The following is a 19,957-nucleotide window of genomic DNA, read 5'->3' on the forward strand; positions in this document are numbered from 1 at the left end:
AAACTAGAAACTAGGGGCCTAGAAACTAGGGCCTAGAAACTAGAGCCTAGAAACTAGGGCCTAGAAACTGGGACCTAGAAACTAGGGCCTAGAAACTAGGGCCTAGAAACTAGAGCCTAGAAACTAGGGCCTAGAAACTGGGGCCTAGAAACTAGAAACTAGGGCCTAGAAACTAGGACCTAAAAACTAGAAACTAGGACCTAGAAACTAGGGCCTAGAAACTAGAGCCTAGAAACTGGGACCTAGAAACTGGGGCCTAGAAACTAGAAACTAGGGCCTAGAAACTAGGACCTAAAAACTAGAAACTAGGACCTAGAAACTAGAAACTAGAAAGTAGGGCCTAGAGACTAGGGCCTAGAAACTAGGACCTAGAAACTAGGACCTAGCAAATAGAAACTAGGGCCTAGAAACTAGGACCTAGAAACTAGAAACTAGGACCTAGAAACTAGGGCCTAGAAACTAGGACCTAGAAACTAGGACCTAGCAAATAGAAACTAGGGCCTAGAAACTAGGACCTAGAAACTAGGACCTAGAAACTAGAAACTAGAACCTAGAAACTAGGACCTAGAAACTAGGACCTAGAAACTAGAACCTAGAAACTAGGACCTAGAAACTAGAAACTAGAACCTAGAAACTAGGACCTAGAAACTAGGACCTAGAAACTAGGACCTAGAAACTAGGGCCTAGAAACTAGGACCTAGAAACTAGGGCCTAGAAACTAGGACCTAGAAACTAGGACCTAGAAACTAGGGCCTAGAAACTAGGGCCTAGAAACTAGGACCTAGAAACTAGGGCCTAGAAACTAGAAACTAGGGCCTAGAAACTAGGGCCTAGAAACTAGGACCTAGAAACTAGGACCTAAAAACTAGGGCCTAGAAACTAGGGCCTAGAAACTAGAAACTAGGACCTAGAAACTAGGGCCTAGAAATTAGAAACTAGGGCCTAGAAATTAGAAACTAGGGCCTAGAAACTGGCACCTAGAAACTAGGACCTAGAAACTAGGGCCTAGAAACTAGGGCCTAGAAACTAGGGCCTGGAAACTAGGACCTAGAAACTGGGACATAGAACCTAGAAACTAGGGCCTAAAAAACTAGGGCCTAGAAACTAGGGCCTAGAAACTGGGGCTTAGAAACTAAGGCCTAGAAACTAGGGCCTAGAAACTGGGGCTTAGAAACTAGAAACTAGGGCCTAGAAACTAGGGCCTAGAAACTAGGACCTAGAAACTAGGGCCTAGAAACTGGGGCTTAGAAACTAGAAACTAGGGCCTAGAAACTAGGACCTAGAAACTAGGACCTAGAAAATAGAAACTAGGGCCTAGAAACTAGAAACTAGGGCCTAGAAACTGGGGCCTAGAAACTGGGACCTAGAAACTGGGACCTAGAAACTAGGCCCCAGTTTCTAGCCTAGAAACTAGGGCCTAGAAACTAGGACCTAGAAACTAGGGCCTAGAAACTAGAAACTAGGGCCTAGAAACTAGGGCCTAGAAACTAGGGCCTAGAAGCTAGGACCTAGAACCTAGAAACTAGGGCCTAGAAACTAGGGCCTAGAAACTAGAAACTAGGGCCTAGAAACTAGAAACTAGGACCTAGAAACTAGGGCCTAGAAACTAGGGCCTGGAAACTAGAAACTAGGGCCTAGAAACTAGGGCCTAGAAACTAGAAACTAGGGCCTAGAAACTAGAAACTAGGGCCTAGAAACTGGGGCTTAGAAACTAGGGCCTAGAAACTAGGACCTAGAAACTAGGGTCTAGAAACTAGGGCCTAGAAACTAGGGCCTAGAAACTGGGGCCTAGAAACTGGGGCCTAGAAACTAGACCTAGAAACTAGGGCCTAGAAACTAGGACCTAGAAACTAGGACCTAGAAACTAGGGCTTAGAAACTAGGACCTAGAAACTAGGGCCTAGAAACTAGAAACTAGGACCTAGAAACTGGGGCCTAGAAACTAGGGCCTAGAAACTGGGGCCTAGAAACTAGACCTAGAAACTAGGGCCTAGAAACTAGGACCTAGAAACTAGGACCTAGAAACTAGGACCTAGAAACTAGGACCTAGAAACTAGGGCCTAGAAACTAGGGCCTAGAAACTAGGACCTAGAAACTAGGGCCTAGAAACTAGGACCTAGAAACTAGGACCTAGAAACTAGGGCCTAGAAACTAGAGCCTAGAAACTAGAAACTAGACCTAGAAACTAGAGCCTTGAAACTAGGGCCTAGAAACTAGAAACTAGACCTAGAAACTAGACCTAGAAACTAGGACCTAGAAACTAGGGCCTAGAAACTAGAAACTAGGGCCTAGAAGCTAGGACCTAGAAACTGGGACCTAGAAACTAGGACCTAGAAACTAGGGCTTAGGACCTAGAAACTAGGGCCTGGAAACTAGAAACTAGGACCTAGAAACTAGGGCCTAGAAACTGGGGCCTAGAAACTAGGACCTAGCAACTAGGGCCTAGAAACTGGGGCCTAGAAACTAGGACCTAGAAACTAGGGCCTAGAAACTGGGGCCTAGAAACTGGGACCTAGAAACTAGGGCCTAGAAACTAGGGCCTAGGAACTACAAACTAGGTCCTAGAAAACTAGGACCTACATACTAGAGCCTAGAAACTAGGGCCTAGAAACTAGGACCTAGAAACTAGAGCCTAGAAACTAGGACCTAGAACGTCAATTAACTCGATCGATTCAGCTGAAACTCAAATGAGCAGACTCTGGAAACTCAGATCATGAGTCTCATCCTGCCTCTGTGATCAATATCCTGCATCTGTGATCAATATCAGCTGCTGATCAATATCAGCTGCTGATCAGAACCTCACAAACCTGAAACTAACAGAACCAGGATGTTCTTCCTATTAACTGTTTATAACGAGGAAAACTTCACCAAAACATCTGGCAAAGTCACAAGCAACTAAGACCCAGCAGAACCATCATGGAAACAGAACAATCCACCTTAAACAAATCCACCTTAAACAAATCCACCTTAAACAAATCCACCTTAAACTTTAAATGATGTTTTCAGGGAACTGAAGTTCATTTTCGGTCAACAAGATTTTAGCAGCAAATTTCAGAATGTTCATGTCAAAATCAAACAGATGTTTATCCCTTAAATGTCTGCAGCTTGATGTTAAAGTAAGACTCGTCTCATTTCTGTATATTTAATTTAATCCTAAAACGTCATTTTAAAACCAAGAAAAAACATTGATGTAGAAACAAAAGTGAGTTAAGGTTTAACTGATGTTGTCGCTCAATCACAGGATCAACAACCAAACGCTGGGACACCCAAGGTGGAACACACACACACACACACACACACACACACACACACACACACACACACACACACACACACACACACACACACACACACACACACACACTCATTATTAAATGATTACATTAGAGGGTGAAATTATTACATTACAGGGTGGAATTATTACATTATAGGGAGAAATTATTACATTAGAGGGTGAAAGTATTACATTAGAGGGTGGAATTATTACATTAGAGGGAGAAATTATTACATTAGAGGGTGGAATTATTACATTAGAGGGTGGAATTATTACATTAGAGGGTGGAATTATTACATTAGAGGGTGGAATTATTACATTAGAGGGTGAAATTATTACATTATAGGGTGAAATTATTACATTATAGGGTGAAATTATTACATTATAGGGTGAAATTATTACATTATAGGGAGAAATTATTACATTAGAGGGTGGAATTATTACATTAGAGGGTGGAATTATTACATTAGAGGGTGAAATTATTACATTATAGGGAGAAATTATTACATTATAGGGAGAAATTATTACATTAGAGGGTGGAATTATTACATTATAGGGAGAAATTATTACATTATAGGGAGAAATTATTACATTAGAGGGTGGAATTATTACATTAGAGGGTGGAATTATTACATTAGAGGGTGAAATTATTACATTAGAGGGTGGAATTATTACATTAGAGGGTGGAATTATTACATTAGAGGGTGAAATTATTACATTATAGGGTGAAATTATTACATTAGAGGTTGAAATGATTACATTAGAGGGTGAAATTATTACATTATAGGGCACACACACACACACACACACACACACACACACACACACACACACACACACACACACACACACACACACACACATACATACACAAACAGCTGACGTGTCAACCAAATCCAATTCAATCCTGAAATCACATAATTTCTGCAGGAATCAGGATCTTTGCATGAGAATAATTCAGGTTTTAATGTTGATCAGCTGCTGGGTAGGGGGGGGTTCTGTTGGGCCCGGTTTGGACCCGGTTTGGACCTGGTTTTGGCCCGGTTTGGACCTGTATCACCCTATAATTTAATAATTTCCTGAAAATGTAATAAAATTGGCACTTAACTGAATCAAAAATGTAATAAAATCCAATCATGTAATAACTTCCCCAATAATGTAATAAAATATCCTGACTGATATTGTACATTTTTACCGATAATGTAATACCTTATTAAATTATTGGGAATTTATTACATGGTATTCAAAGTCTGCAATTTAAGCCAATAGTCATTCTGGTGTTTCAAATCCAGCGTATATAACATTCTTAGATACTTAAAACACAAAATGTAGACTGAAAATGAACATATATATTATTTGTCAAGTATTACTTTATCAGTTTTGAAAAAAAAAGACCCACCTAAAAATGTAATAAATTCCCGATAATGTAATAAGGTATTACAGTATCGGTAAAAATGTTATTATCAGTCAGGATATTTTATTACATTATTGGTGAAGTTATTACACTATTGGATTTTATTACATTTTCGATTGAGTTAAGTGCAAATTTGATTACATTTTCAGGCGTTATTACATTTTCAGGAAATTATTACATTATAGGAAAGTATTACATTATAGGGTGAAATTATTACATTATAGGAAATTATTATATTATAGGGTGAAATTATTACATTATAGGGTGAAATTATTACATTATAGGAAATTATTATATTATAGGGTGAAATTATTACATTATAGGGTGAAATTACTACATTATAGGGGGAAATTATTACATTACATGGTTAAATTATTACATTATATGGTGGAATTATTACATTGTAGGGTGGAATTATTACATTGTAGGGTGAAATTATTACATTACATGGTTAAATTATTACATTATAGGGTGGAATTATTACATTGTAGGGTGAAATTATTACATTATAGGGTGGAATTATTACATTACATGGTTAAATTATTACATTACAGGGTGAAATTATTACAGTATAGGGTGGAATTATTACATTATAGGGTGAAATTATTACATTATTGGGTGAAATTATTACATTCGAGGGTGAAATTATTACATTAGAGGGTGAAATTATTAATTATCACATTAGAGGGTGAAATTATTACATTAGAGGGTGAAATTATTAATTATCACATTAGAGGGTGAAATTATTACATTAGAGGGTGAAATTATTACATTATAGGGTGAAATTATTAATTATTACATTAGAGGGTGGAATTATTACATTACAGGGTGAAACTAATGATTACATTATAGGGGGAAATTATTACATTAGAGGGTGAAATTATTACATTATAGGGTGAAATTATTACATTAGAGGGTGGACTTATTACATTATAGGGTGAAATTATTAATTATTACATTAGAGGGTGGAATTATTACATTACCAGGTGAAATTATTAATTATTACATTATAGGGTGAAATTATTACATTAGAGGGTGAAATTATTACATTATAGGGTGAAATTATTACATTAGAGGGTGGAATTATTACATTATAGGGTGAAATTATTAATTATTACATTAGAGGGTGGAATTATTACATTATAGGGTGAAATTATTAATTATTACATTATAGGGTGAAATTACATTAGAGGGTGACATTATTACATTAGAGGGGGAAATTATTACATTAGAGGGTGAAATTATTACATTATAGGGTGAAATTATTACATTATAGGGTGACATTATTAATTATTACATTAGAGGGTGGAATTATTACATTACAGGGTGAAATTATTAATTATTACATTATAGGGTGACATTATTACATTAGAGGGCGGAATTATTACATTATAGGGTGAAATTATTAGTTATTACATTATAGGTTGAAATTATGAATTATTACATTATAGGGTGAAATTATTACATTAGAGGGTGGAATTATTACATTATAGGGTGAAATTATTAATTATTACATTATAGGGTGAAATTATTACATTAGAGGGTGAAATTATCACATTAGAGGGTGAAATTATTACATTAGAGGGTGAAATTATTAATTATTACATTATAGGGTGAAATTATTACATTAGAGGGTGAAATTATTACATTATAGGATGAAATTATTACATTATAGGAGCTACAAGGCCCAGATAGACGGTGGTTTAATCTCGGCTTCTCTGTAACTGTAATTATTGATCAGCTGCAGTGATTAATCTGTGATCAGAACCAGAACTTAATCTGTGGTTGATTTTACCCCCGATCAGTGTTTATGTGGTTCTGACGGAGAACCCGTGACCCGGTTCTGGTTGGCTCTGACCCGGTTCTGCTTGGTTCTTGGTTCCAGGAGCGTCTGGAGTCGCTGGTGTTCGGCCTGCTGCGGCAGAAGAAACTGGACCTGCTGGACATTTACAGCCACGAGACGATCGGAGCCGCCAAGAACATCGTCACGCAGGTCCGGGTCGGGTCGGGGGTGGGGGTTCAGAACCAGAACCAGAGGGTTCAGAACCAGAACCAGAACCAGGTCTGTTCTCACCTCTTCTTCTTCTCCAGTGCGTGTCCGGCAGCGTAGAGCTCATCGAGGAGATCGACACCGACGTCGTCACTAAGTAAGTGGAACCGTTCTGGTTCTGGTCGGCTACAGAACCGTGTGGATTTAGTTTAACGGCTTCACACACGGCTGGTAGAAAGGATCAATACACAGTAACGAGTCTCCTACGTGTCTCCGTCCCTCAGACTCCCCGACCAGATGCGTCTCATGACGTTCCCCCAGTGGTTCGAGCTGCTGAAACTCGTCTTCCAGAACTTCCTTCTGTTCCTGCAGAGAGTCAAGGTGAGGAAAGACCTGCTGCTCTCTGATTGGTCCGTCCGTCCCCCTTGCTCTCTGATTGGTCCGTCCATCTCACCTCGTCTTGTAGAGAAAATCCTTTTCGGGACCATATATATATATATCTTTATATGATTATATAAAACTGTTAATCTTTTTATACTAAGGTGCAGATGGGGAGAGAGACACACACACACAAGGACAGAGAGAGAGACACATCCCCCTCCTTTTTCTTCCTCCTTTAAAGTTCATATAAATCATTCTGAAGTAGAAAGTTCACAGCGCTAGATTTCAACCAAATGACTTACATAAAAACAATTCCTCTACAGCAGGGGTTTTCAATTCCGGTCCTCAGGCCCCCATGCCTTGCATGTTTTAGATGCTACCCTGCTTTCAGCACACCGTGATACAAGGAGCTGTGTCATCAACAGAGTTGTACAGACCTCGATGACAAGCTAATGAGGACCATTAATTAGAATCAGGTGTGTTGATGCAGGGAAACATCTAAGACATGCAGGACAGGGAGGCCCGAGGACCAGAATTGAAAACCCCTGCTCTACAGTCTCTGATTGGTCCGTCCGTCTCTCCTGGTCTCTGATTGGTCCACCTGTCTCCTGGTCTCTGATTGGTCCACCTGTCTCTGATTGGTCCGTCCGTCTCTCCTGGTCTCTGATTGGTCCACCTGTCTCTGATTGGTCCGTCCGTCTCTCCTGGTCTCTGATTGGTCCACCTGTCTCTGATTGGTCCACCTGTCTCTGATTGGTCCACCTGTGTCCTCGTCTCTGATTGGTCCCCCTCTCTCCTCCCTCTCGTCCTCCAGGCGACTCTCACCGTGATCAGGAAGGTGGTTCTGGAGGTTCTGGACTCCAACCAGAGGACGCGGGTCCTGGCGGAGGCTGGATCGGGGTCGGGGGGGTCGGGGGCACAGGGCCAGGGCCCTCCCCAGGGCCAGCAGGCCCCCCAGGGCCCCCCGGTGCTGCAGGGAGAGGCGGAGCTGGCCTACCTCACCCACGAGGGCTTGTTCATCAGCGACGCCCTGAACGAGGCCCAGCAGAGGCAGCAGGGGGGCCCGGTGGTCCAGGACCAGAACCAGGACCAGGACCCGGTCCTGGAACCCCGGATCCAGCAGGGCAGCGAGCCGGAGATCCAGGAGACCTCCGGAACCAGAGAGACCGGATTCATGTACGTCACTCTGTTCCTCTGGTAGAAACATTTAGTTCAGGGAGAAACGGCAGTCAGATCAGCTAAAATGTCAATTTACTAGAGGAAATAGATTAATTCCTGATAAAATAAGTTTGTTAGTGCACAGCTATGGTCATGTGTGCATACAAATGAGTGTAAGTTTCTACAGGAAAGTACAATCTGCATTGAGGCTTAACTAAGGAAGTTTGGATGGTTCTTTGGACCATCCAAGACACGGAATGTTACACGTAATGAAAACACAGAACATTACAAGGACAGTAATAATCAGAATCATAATTTTAGTCATTATGTCAGTCCAGGACCAAAAAGTGGTGCCTGCTGAGCGTCTTCTGACACGACTTTGGCCAACTGACGTAATTTGGCTATAGCTTTGGTAACATTAGCTTCAGCACCAGTTTAATCAGGGATGAACGTACAGCAGTGTTCCTAAATTACAACAACAATTTAAGTAAAGAGTTTGAGGAACAATTCCTAACATGTCAGCATGACTCATTAGTGGAAAAGTTTCTTCCATCTCTCGGGGCTCCTCTCCAGTCTGTTGTAGCCAGTCATCTTCAGGCCCGTGGCTGGTGAGTAGGCGTCAGATGAGTTCTTCAGCGGACAATGGTTTTGATACCGTCCGACTTCCGGCCTACTCAGGGTCTGGAAAGTTTTTTACTAGCTTGCACTGTGACTGGTGAGCCCACGTAGATCGTTCAGGCACCTGCTGTCGGGGTCGCGATCTGGACAATAAAGGGGCCGTCCCAATGGAGTGATGACTATGTTTTTTGTTTCACCACTCGAATCAGGATCTGGTCTCCCGGTTTCAGCAATGCTTGCGTAGGAGAGAGAGGAGAAAGCGGCAGCTTACAAGAACTTTGAACATCTTTTCAGCAAACAATTTACTCATCCACATCGAGAGTGGATCCCTTGCCTTTCTCTTGCCATGGTTCCCCTTCCCATAAAGGGAGGTGGAACGGGCGACCATGCACTACCCCAAAGGTTGTTAGGCCTGATGGGTTTGGGACGATTCCCATGCACATTTCGACTAATGGCAGGCATTCAGGCCATGGTTTTCCTGAGCCTTAGCTTAACAGTGAAATTAGTTCGTTCCACTAGGCCTGCACTTTGTGGGTGATAGGCACAGTGGTTCTTTAGGATGATACCTAGATGTTTAGCCATGTTTTGGACTACAGTATTCACAAAATGTGCACCATTATCGCTCCAAATTAGCCTTGGAATGCCATGTTCTGGAATTATGTGTTTGCAAATGGCTTTAGCTACTGTGAGTGCGTCAGCTGTTTTGGCCGGGACTATTTCAACCCACTTGGATAAGGAGTCAATTAACACTAGGCAATACTTGTATTGTCTGCTTCTGGACAGCTCAATGAAATCCATATGGATAACTTAAAATGGATAGGTCCCTTGGGGACACTGACCTCTCTTAGTTCTGATATTGCCTTGCATGTTATGTCTGCAACAAGTTAGACCGCTCCTACAATTTTTAAAGTAGGTTTTTGAATACTTGTACCTTGTGTACCATACACTTCATCCCTCCTGTTGAGACATGGGACTTCCCATGGCTCAATTTAGCCACCAGGGGGAACAGGTTTTTTGGGAGTACTGGTTTGTTTCGCAGCATTGTTTCACATGTCAATTAAAACTGGAATTGGATGTCAACTGGGGTAGGGGTCTCGTTGTCATCATCCTCTTCTTCCTGACCTTTTCCTGGAAGGGTCAGGGCTGCCAGAGTCCTGACTTCTCCCCAGATAAGTGGTTCTCCCACTTCTTGACCTTTGCACCCTGGCAGGTCAGGGGTCTGACTTAATGATTCTCTAGGGTCGGTTATCTCTATGTCCCTCAGATCCCCCTGCCGTCACCTTAGATTACTTGGTGTGGCAAAACCCGTTTAATTCTGTCTCCTACCTTAATCAAGGACTACAGAATTTTCTTATTTCAACCCAAGTGGGTTATGGTTGACAAACTGTTGACAAAGCATGTGACAGTTTCCAGAAGGACAAAAACAAGTTTAACCACGCCCCTCTAACCCCTAACCACGCCCTTAACCCCCTGACCACGCCCCTCCCACCTGCTGACGTGAGTCCGTCTCCCTGCAGGTCTGGCGAGACCATGATGCCCAGCGACTCGGAGCTGAACCGGGTCCTCACCAACATCCAGGACCTGCTGCACACGGCGTCAGACGTTAGCCACGACCGCTGCGTTAAGGTGCTGACGGCCCGGGCCAAGGTGGGGATTCTGCTCTGAAACTCTTTATTCAGTCACATCATTAAACATTAAACACAAACATTAAACACAAACATTATCCAAAAATAGTGAGTGAAAAGGCAAAAGCAAAGTGCTGATATTAATGCCTGTCCTACTTACAAACTTTCTGAGACAGTCCTGTAGGTTAGCGTCATTCCATAGTTTAACTCCCACAACAGATAAATAAACTTCTCCTTTTAGTCTCTTTTTCAGCTTTTTGTACAACAAATTTACAAACATCACACAAATTCTATTTTGACTAATGTATTGAGAAAAACCGTTGTAAGGACAGGGAGTAACTTTAATGTAACTTTATTAGTGTTGGTGTTGGTGTTGGTGTTCTCTGTCCTGGTCCTGAACCCTGTCCCCCTGTCCCCCCTCCGTCCCCCCAGGACGGGTCTCTGGAGCGTCTCAGCTCGGCCGAGTTCGTGTCTCTGTCCCAGGCCGTGGACGGGTTTGTCCGGGACACGGAGGAGCTGGTGGGACGGAGGAGTGTCTCGCTGCGGGGGGCGCTGCAGAGCCAGGCCAACCGCTTCGTGCAGAGATTCCACGAGGAGAGGAAGAACAAGCTCAGGTGAGGAGTTAGACCAGGGACCAGGACCTGCAGGTCTGGACCACGGGGCTGGAGCAGGACCGGGGACAAGCTGGACCTGCAGGTCTGGACCAGGACCACAGAGCTGGACCAGGACCTGCAGGTCTGGACCAGGACTGGGGACGAGCTGGGCCTGCAGGTCTGGTCCAGGACCTGCAGGTCTGGACCAGGACCTGCAGGTCTGGACCAGGACTGGGGACGAGCTGGGCCTGCAGGTCTGAACCAGGACCTGTGGTCCAGGTCCAGGACCTGCGGTCCAGGTCCAGGACCTGCAGGTCTGGACCACGGGGCTGGAGCAGGACCGGGGACGAGGTGGTCCTGCAGGTCCTGGACCAGGGACTGACGCTGATGTTAGTTTAGTGCAGGGTTCGGCAACCCGCGGCTCTTTAGCGCCGCCCTTGTGGCTCCTGGAGCTTTTTAGAAAATGTTTGACCTTTTTTTTCTTCTTTTTTTCCTCTTTTTTTCTTCCTTTTTCCTTTCCTTTTTAATCTCGATATTTCGACTTTTTTCTCAACATTTCGACTTTTTTCTCAAAATTTTGACTTTTTTCTCAACATTTCGAAATTTCGACTTTTTTTCTTCCTTTTTCCTTTCCTTTTTAATTTCGACATTTCGACTTTTTTCTCAACATTTCAACTTTTTTCACGAAATTTTGACTTTTTTCTCGACATTTCGACTTTTTTCTCGACATTTCAACTTTTGTCACGAAATTTTGACTTTTTTCTCGACATTTCGACTTTTTTCACGAAATTTTCACTTTTTTCTCGTCATTTCGACTTTTTTCTCGACATTTCAACTTTTTTCACGAAATTTTGACTTTTTTCTCGACATTTCGACTTTTTTCACGAAATTTTCACTTTTTTCTCGTCATTTCGACTTTTTTCTCGACATTTCAACTTTTTTCACGAAATTTTGACTTTTTTCTCGACATTTCGACTTTTTTCACGAAATTTTCACTTTTTTCTCGTCATTTCGACTTTTTTCTCGACATTTCAACTTTTTTCACGAAATTTTGACTTTTTTCTCGACATTTCGACTTTTTTCACGAAATTTTCACTTTTTTCTCGTCATTTCGACTTTTTTCACGAAATTTTCACTTTTTTCTCGACATTTCGAATTTTTTCTCAACATTCTCCTTTCGCCATTTGCCTTCATTCTAAGGTTTATAAAAGACTTTTCATTTTTTGCGGCTCCAGACATATTTGTTTTTTGTGTTTTTGGTCCAATATGGATCTAAAACATTTTGGGTTGAGACCCCTGGTTTAGTGTGTCATCGTGTGTGTGTGTGTGTGTGTGTGTGTGTGTGTGTGTGTGTGTGTGTGTGTGTGTGTGTGTGTGTGTGTGTGTGTGTGTGTGTGTGTGTGTGTGTGTGTGTGTGTGTGTGTGTGTGTGTGTGTGTGTGTGTGTGTGTACCTGTACCTGTGTGCGTAAATGGTAAATGGCTTACACTTATATAGCATTTCCAGCTGTTCCTACAGCCCCAAAGCGCTTTACACTGTAGACATTCACCCACACATTTACACACACACATTCACACACCGGTTGTCGGCGGAGCTGCCATACACAACAGCGCTGGCCTGACAACCGGGAACAACCGGGGATTCAGTGTCTTGCCCAAGGACACTTTGGTGGACACAGGAGGAACTAGGGTTGGAACCAACGACCTGATTGATTTTGAGTTTTTATTTCAGTCCATTTGGATACAACATAATACAACATAAAAAAGGTCCAATATTTTAAGTGGCACCGAAAAGGTATAGGCTAAAGCCAAGGCTTATTGGTTTATGTGCAGCCTCCTCCTGGATAACGAGCGGTGGAAACAGGCCGAGGTTCCAGCAGAATTCCAGGATCTGGTCGACTCCATCGCCGACGGCAGAATAACACTACCGGACCGGAAAAACCCAGGTACGGTAGACCAGGACCAGAACCAGGTAGACCGGACCCAGGTAGATCCAGGTAGACCGGACCCAGGTAGACCAGAACCAGGTACAGTAGACCCGGTAGACCAGAATGGATGGGAGGAGGTAAAAAAAAGGCCAAAATTCACCTTTTTTCTGAGTCACCTAACTTTCTCATACCTGCACGTAGAAATGTGATTCAAACTTCAAAACGGAGGAAAACTTCTCTTCTCTACAAAACACCAAACTGTTTCTTCCTAAGATTTAAACTTTTCAAACTATGAGCACTCAAGCGAGGACTGGAAATCACTTTTTTGTCAAATCTAGAGTGCCGGTGTCATTTTCTAGAGTGCGAGAAACAGTAAAAAATAACCCAAATTTTTATTTGTAACTCGAGCTCACGGCCAAACCGTAAAAAGGAGACAATTAATCTTTGGTCAAAATGTAGACATAGGTGTTGGGATTCATAAAATGTGACTTTGACAGGCGGGGTATGCACAAAATTTAAACGGGGGGGCTAAAGTGGCGCCAATACCTGTCTCGGTCTCCATTCACTGTAATGTAATCAAACGTTTTCTTCAAAAGAATCTCACTCTGTCTTTGCACTGAGCTTAGTCACTCATTTTAAGGAATATCTGAATAAAATTAAGATTGTCAGAATCTGCCGGGTTCTGTGTCTCTCACGATGTTTTAGTTTTTCTGCTAGGAGCTACGGTTTTCTCACAAATCAGAGTTATTTGAGACCTTGTCAGAAGCCAAAATCAACACACACACACACACACACACACACACACACACACACACACACACACACACACACACACACACACACACACACACACACAGTAAATGCTGTAACTTTTGAATGGTTTGACATAGAGACTCGTGGGTGGTGTCATTGGACTCGGTTTTGACTACTTGACCTTCATTGGTGAAAATGAGCCCCACCCCTTCTTCTGATTGGTCGATATTTGGTCATAACCTTTGAATGGTTTGATATAGAAAATGTCATCAAAATCGCAACCATCCGGCAGTAGTCCCGTGGCACTTCAATTATTATTATTATTATTATTATTATTATTATTATTATTATTATTATTATTATTATTATTATTATTATTATCTCAAGTCAGGTGGTTCAGGTCGTCATATGAAAAGGTTTTCAACTTAAATGATGAACTAAAATTAATTTGAAAGAGAACATTTGTCATAGATTAATATGATTTGAGTCGGGCTACTTCCCGGGTGAGTGGACGAATTATAAAAGAAAAGTTATTTCTGAAGTGTTTTTACTAAGAATTTAACAGTATTTAAACAACTTTTAAGCAACTTTAAAAACATGAAGTCATGGCGCTCAGTTAATGTTACTTTAACCTTTAATTTGTCAAATCCATATTTTTTATCAGCCAAATTGTTCATCCTGGTGTCCAGGACTCTAAATAAATTAGATAAAATAAAGTAAAGGTTATTTCGTTTGTTCCTGCAGGTCCGGATGAGAAGAGGCCGGCGGAATATCTGCTGGTGAACGGGCAGAGATACGCAGTAGTCGGGTAGGTGGTTCCCCCAGGTCTCTGAGGTCCCCCAGGTCTCTGAGGTCTCTCAGATCTCTGAGGTCTCAGATCTCTGAGGTCTCTGAGGTCTCAGGTCTTTGAGGTCCCTGAGGTCTCAGATCTTTGAGGTATCCAGGTCTCCAGGTCTCTCAGGTCCCTGAGTTCTCTAAACCCCCCTCTCTTCCAGGACGGTGCTGCTGCTGATCCGGATCTTCCTGGAATACTGCCAGTGTGTCAACGACATCCCGTCCATCACTACGGACATGCTGACCCGTCTGGCAGACCTGCTGAAGGTGAGACCTCCCCCTGGTCCTCCAGTCTGAGGTCCAGGACCTGATCTCACAAAAATCTGTGAAATGCCCACGACCTCTCACCACTATTTTCCGTGGTATATACACGGAAAATGATATAATTCCGTGTGAGCACCACGGATATTGTACCATGCAAAGTCAATGGGATCCGTGGTCGTGATATATACACGGATTATGACATTATTATTATTTATATATTATTCTTTGTTATAGTGGGTAAATTATGATTTTTTGTCGCGCAAGGTACTGTTTGTTACTGTCCGTTTGTAAAAGCACGTTATTAACGCTGTTTTAGCAGTGTTTTATTGAGGTTTTAATGGGAGCACCACGGATATAGTACTATGCGAAGTCAATGGGATCCGTCACCCGATTTGACTGCTGTCATACCATTGAATGAAGGACAAAACGATAACAATCATCCCATAGATATGGGCCAGTAGGGCCCTACTCTACCTACTAGTAGGCGCAGGAGGCTGTTATCGCCCCTTTCTATGGCTAACCCCATGTTATTAATGCTCAGTAGGCACAGAAGTTTTGTTATGAAGCTCACACCTCACCTCCCTTTTTTATGTATTTAGCTAGAATTTTAAAACCTGAACAATAGAATTCAACGTAAAATGCCGGATCTTATCCATTAAAAACAATACTTTTTGGAACATAGTGTAACGACCACAGATAAGATAAGGCCTTGCCCGCCTGGGCAACACATCAGCATTTGGCCGACTTGTTAGTGCAGTTGACTGTGGTCTGGGAGACTGTGGTTCGAGACACGCTCTGGGCACGACTTGTTCGCCACAGTATTTTCCTCATTGTGTTATGGTTTTCTTTTAATATCTTTAACATTTCTAAACACAAAAACACGAAAGTGTCCTTGATAATTCAATAATACAATAGGTTAATGTTAAAGGAGCTTGAGGCAGGATTTATGAAAAAAATTCGTAAAATTCGTAAACTGTGTGCTGCAAAATGTGCTGCAGTGCTGGGGCCGAGTTTCCCCGCGCTGTCCTGCGGATGTGACGTCAAATGACGCTGCATGCGCGTTCTCCCCGTTCTCCCGTGCCGGCTGCACTGTTGGCTGCAGTACCCCCAACGGCCGTCGTGGTGAAGGGTGGCGCTAGAGAGTCTCATTTCTTAAAAGGAACCTCATGCTCCTTTAAGGACATCCGTTTTAATTAGTTCTCCTTCGATTATGACATGTTATTAATGCTCAGTAGGCACAGGAGGTTTGTTACGTATTGTTATAGGTTTGCCTATGAGGCATATTTCGTGTCTATTTTTGCACAGTTCACTAACGCTTTGAGCTAGGAGGCTGAAATTCTAGACTCTGTATCAGAAGGTGACTCTCATCCACTGTGCCGAGTTTCAGATCTGTGCGACCTTTGGAAGTGCCAAAGGTCACCAGGTGTGGTGCCTTTTTTGTGTGTTTTTTGAATAATTCACTAACACTTTGAGCTGGGAGGCTGATTTTTGACTATGTTGCAATGCAGAAGGCCCTTTGCTAGGATCTTTTGGTCCCGTGGCTGTATGACTTCCACAGAGCTAGTTGGCGTTGCAGAGGGTTCACAGAGTTGAGACTTGGCAAGCCCAATCTAGGCCCCATATGGAGGCCACAGGTCAAGTTTTACTTGGTTTGGTCAAATATTATGGCAACGGCGTCCGTTCGAATGTTGGAAAAGGTGAAGTTTCAAAGCCCCGCCCATCGAAAAGTACAGGTCTGATCTGCACCAAACTAACGTCTGTCTGATCAGGGGATGCCCCCAAACAACATATAAAAAATTCAGACTACTATGACTTCTGCAACAGTGTTTCCTCCAAAATGTCCTGGCTGGTTAGGAGGGTGTAGAATCGTAAAGGTCTGAGAGCCTCCTGACTAATGGAACGGGGCCTATTTTGTGTCTTTTTTTGCATAGTTCACTAACGCTTTTAGCTAGGAGTCTGAATTTTTTATAAAAACATGCTTTTACAAACTGGCAGTCACAAACAGTACCTTGCGCGACAAAAACTCATAATTTAGCCACTATAACAAACAATAATATATAAATAATAATAATGTCATAATCCCTGTATATATCACGAAGACGGATCCCATTGACTTTGCATGGTACAAAATCTGTGGTGCTCACACGGAATTATACCATGTATATACCACGGAAAATAGTGGTGAGAGGTCGTGGGCATTTCACAGATTTTTGTGAGATCAGGTTGACCCCGGTCCTGGACCCTGGTCCCCCTGGTCCACCTCAGTCCGACCTGTCAACACCTGTTCTGAGGTTTTACCGTCCGTCTCTCCTCAGCACTTCAACTCCCGGAGCTGCCAGTTGGTTCTGGGAGCCGGAGCTCTGCAGGTGGTCGGGCTGAAGACGATCACCACCAAGAACCTGGGTAGGACACGCACACGCCGCCGCGCACGCCATATCCCAGCATGCTCATCGGGTTCTGACCCGTATCCCAGCATGCTCAGCGGCTCAGATCAGCCCTCCTGGTGGGGGATGGGTCAAAAGTCTCAAACCAGCCCAAACCGGATCTACCGGACTCACCGTTGGGGTTCTGGAGTCCGACCCGTGTCCTCGCTGATGGTCCAGACGGTTGCTAGGCAACCAACCACGGAACCGATGTAAACATGGTTTAATGTGACGGTGTCGGTCCTTGATGCGGTTGTCTTTAACCGTTATATATTTAATTAGGGCCCGAGCACTGACAGTGCGAAGGCCCTATTGTATCTGTAGGAATTATTCTTTATTTCTTCTGACAAAATGAGGACCTTTTTTCCCCCTAAACGTGCCCCAAAAGTCACCAAATTCTGCACCAAGCCAGGCCTGGTGATAAATTTGATATTTCATGGTTTGCATTAATGGGCGTGGCAAAATGGCTCAACAGCGCCCCCTAGAATACTATTCTCTGCTATAACTCTATAATGGTTTGACATAGGAAGTCATGGGTGGCGTCATGTCTGATATGCTCATGGGGGCGGTGGCCGTGAGTGCGAGGGCCCGTTCATCGCTGCTTGCAGCTTTAACTATCGTTATCGTCACATGACCAGCGTCTTCGTTGCGTCTGGTTTTCCTCAGGTGGTAACGGTTCGTTGACGACGATATTTAGTCGTAATTTTCGTTGACGAAAGAAACTTTAGTCCTGAGTTGATGTGAAGAATCTTGGTAAACGGTTCACACACTCGTCTCTGTCAAACTGTGATCCACTCTGATAGACTGTCGCCGTCGGCAACCGTAACTAAGGGAGCGGGGCTCACTGACGACTGTCACCGTCGGCAACAGTAACTAAGGGGGCGGGGCTCGCTGACGACTGTCGCCGTCGGCAACAGTGACTAAGGGGGCGGGGCCTCGGAGCAACGTTACAGGAGGGTCGTGTGTTCTCACCATCGTCTCGGCCGAGAAGCCGGTTACAGTTACCACGGCAACTCAGGCCCTCTGAACCATTAAAGTAGTTATTTTATTTTAATTAAAGTAGTTATTATGTTTGTTAAAGTTTCTGTTTTATTGTGTGTTTAGCGCTGGCGTCCCGCTGCCTGCAGCTGGTGGTAAACTACATTCCCGTCATCAGAACTCACTTTGAGACCAAACTACAACCCAAACAGTTCAGCGTCCTGCGGCACTTCGACCACATCACCAAGGTAACGCACCCATGATCACCTGAACACCTGAACCTGAACACCTGAACCTGAACCTGTACCTGGACCTGATCTCCTCATGATCACCTGAACGTCTGTCGCCGCGTTCTTCTTTCTAGAACTACAATAATCCCCGGTTTTTCACGGGTTTCGTTCCAAAAAGAACCCGTGATAAGTGAAATCTGCGAAGTAGCAACCTTTTTTTCTTTTCTTTTTTTACAATTTTACAAGGCTTCAAATTGCGGAGATCAGCACCGCTCCACCGTGACCTGATTAATTGGATTTGAACGGGAGAAAATGAAAAAAATATACATAAGTTCAGTAAGTTCAGTAGGACCTACGAGACGTCGGCCGAGTCGAGGGGAATCCTGGGAATCTGCAGGCTGAATGATTGACAGGCGGAGCGTGATGTCACATGGGAAATAATAGATTTAATTTATTTAATACGATGCGAACGAAGTCGTCATGTTTGTGCTTCTGAACCTCGGCGGACGTCAACACGGTTCCTCCACGAGTTTGATCTGGACTTGGTAATGAAGCTGTTGTTTTTCAGGACTACAACGACCACATAGCCGAGATCTCCGCCAAGCTGGTGGCCATCATGGACAGTCTGTTTGAGAAGAACCTGTCCAAGGTAAGATCCTCGTCAGGTCCCCAACCTCACCGCTACGTAACGCTGAACATTCCCCCCCCTCGGCCTCCGCTCCCGCTGCAGGAGCCGGCACAGAGAGCCAGCTGTTAATCCAATGGATTTAACATAAATTAAATATAAATATATTAAAAATCACGTGTTGGACGTACATTTATGAAATCAACAGGATATTTTCACATCACAGTAAACAATATCTTTACGAAGTAGGCCTGTGTTGAAAAAATTTCGATTTTCTGATTCTAAATCGATTCTCATATTAATTCCTAAAAATCGATTTGTATGTCTAAAGATCGATTTATTTATTTTTTGATTACATTTTTTTTTTTTTTTTTTTTTCATCATTACATTTTTACCTGGTGAACTTTAATCCCAGTACTTTTGAAAACTCCTGAACTAAATGAACTTTTCTTTAGAGAAAATGCTGGACATTTCAGCTTAAATTTCTAAATGTTATATTAGTTCAATGAAGTTCATATTATCTATATTTACTAGAGCTTGTTTGGTTTCTCTGTTATCGGACACGGTTTGTCATGAAATACCTGAAAAATGCCGGTGCTTCATGTCCAGCTGTGTCTGGAGACAGAATAAACCAGACAAGATAAAATAATCTGTTACTGCTTGAGCTGTTGTAATTTCTTTCTTTTTTTGCACTTTAAATGGATATTGAAATGCCTATTTGAGTTATTTATTTCTTAGTTATTTCACAATAATTATTGTGAAATTATTATTTCAATAGTTATTTTACAGTTATATAATCCAGGCAACACTAACCCAAATCAATATCGGATCAAATCGGATCAAATGGTGATAATCGATTCTGAATCTTAAGA

General features: G+C 42.8%; 1 protein-coding gene across 3 annotated transcripts in view; it reads left to right on the plus strand.

Moving 5' to 3' along the window:
- vps54 (VPS54 subunit of GARP complex) overlaps positions 1 to 19,957 on the plus strand; it is a 315,827-nt gene that overhangs the window by 20,895 nt on the left and 274,975 nt on the right. For 2 of the 3 annotated variants that reach the window (XM_061724343.1, XM_061724416.1), the window contains exons 9-21: positions 3,241 to 3,270; positions 6,573 to 6,680; positions 6,779 to 6,834; positions 6,962 to 7,058; positions 7,873 to 8,234; positions 10,352 to 10,481; positions 10,892 to 11,073; positions 12,884 to 12,996; positions 14,476 to 14,539; positions 14,727 to 14,832; positions 17,145 to 17,232; positions 18,357 to 18,478; positions 19,029 to 19,109. In XM_061724343.1, coding sequence (XP_061580327.1) covers positions 3,241 to 3,270; positions 6,573 to 6,680; positions 6,779 to 6,834; positions 6,962 to 7,058; positions 7,873 to 8,234; positions 10,352 to 10,481; positions 10,892 to 11,073; positions 12,884 to 12,996; positions 14,476 to 14,539; positions 14,727 to 14,832; positions 17,145 to 17,232; positions 18,357 to 18,478; positions 19,029 to 19,109 — 1,539 coding nt within the window. The remainder of the gene's footprint in view (positions 1 to 3,240; positions 3,271 to 6,572; positions 6,681 to 6,778; positions 6,835 to 6,961; positions 7,059 to 7,872; positions 8,235 to 10,351; positions 10,482 to 10,891; positions 11,074 to 12,883; positions 12,997 to 14,475; positions 14,540 to 14,726; positions 14,833 to 17,144; positions 17,233 to 18,356; positions 18,479 to 19,028; positions 19,110 to 19,957) is intronic. The other variant, XM_061724488.1, reaches the window with a different exon arrangement.

Source organism: Cololabis saira, chromosome 1 (assembly GCF_033807715.1).
Source record: "Cololabis saira isolate AMF1-May2022 chromosome 1, fColSai1.1, whole genome shotgun sequence".
NCBI classification, from domain to species: Eukaryota; Metazoa; Chordata; class Actinopteri; order Beloniformes; family Belonidae; genus Cololabis; species Cololabis saira.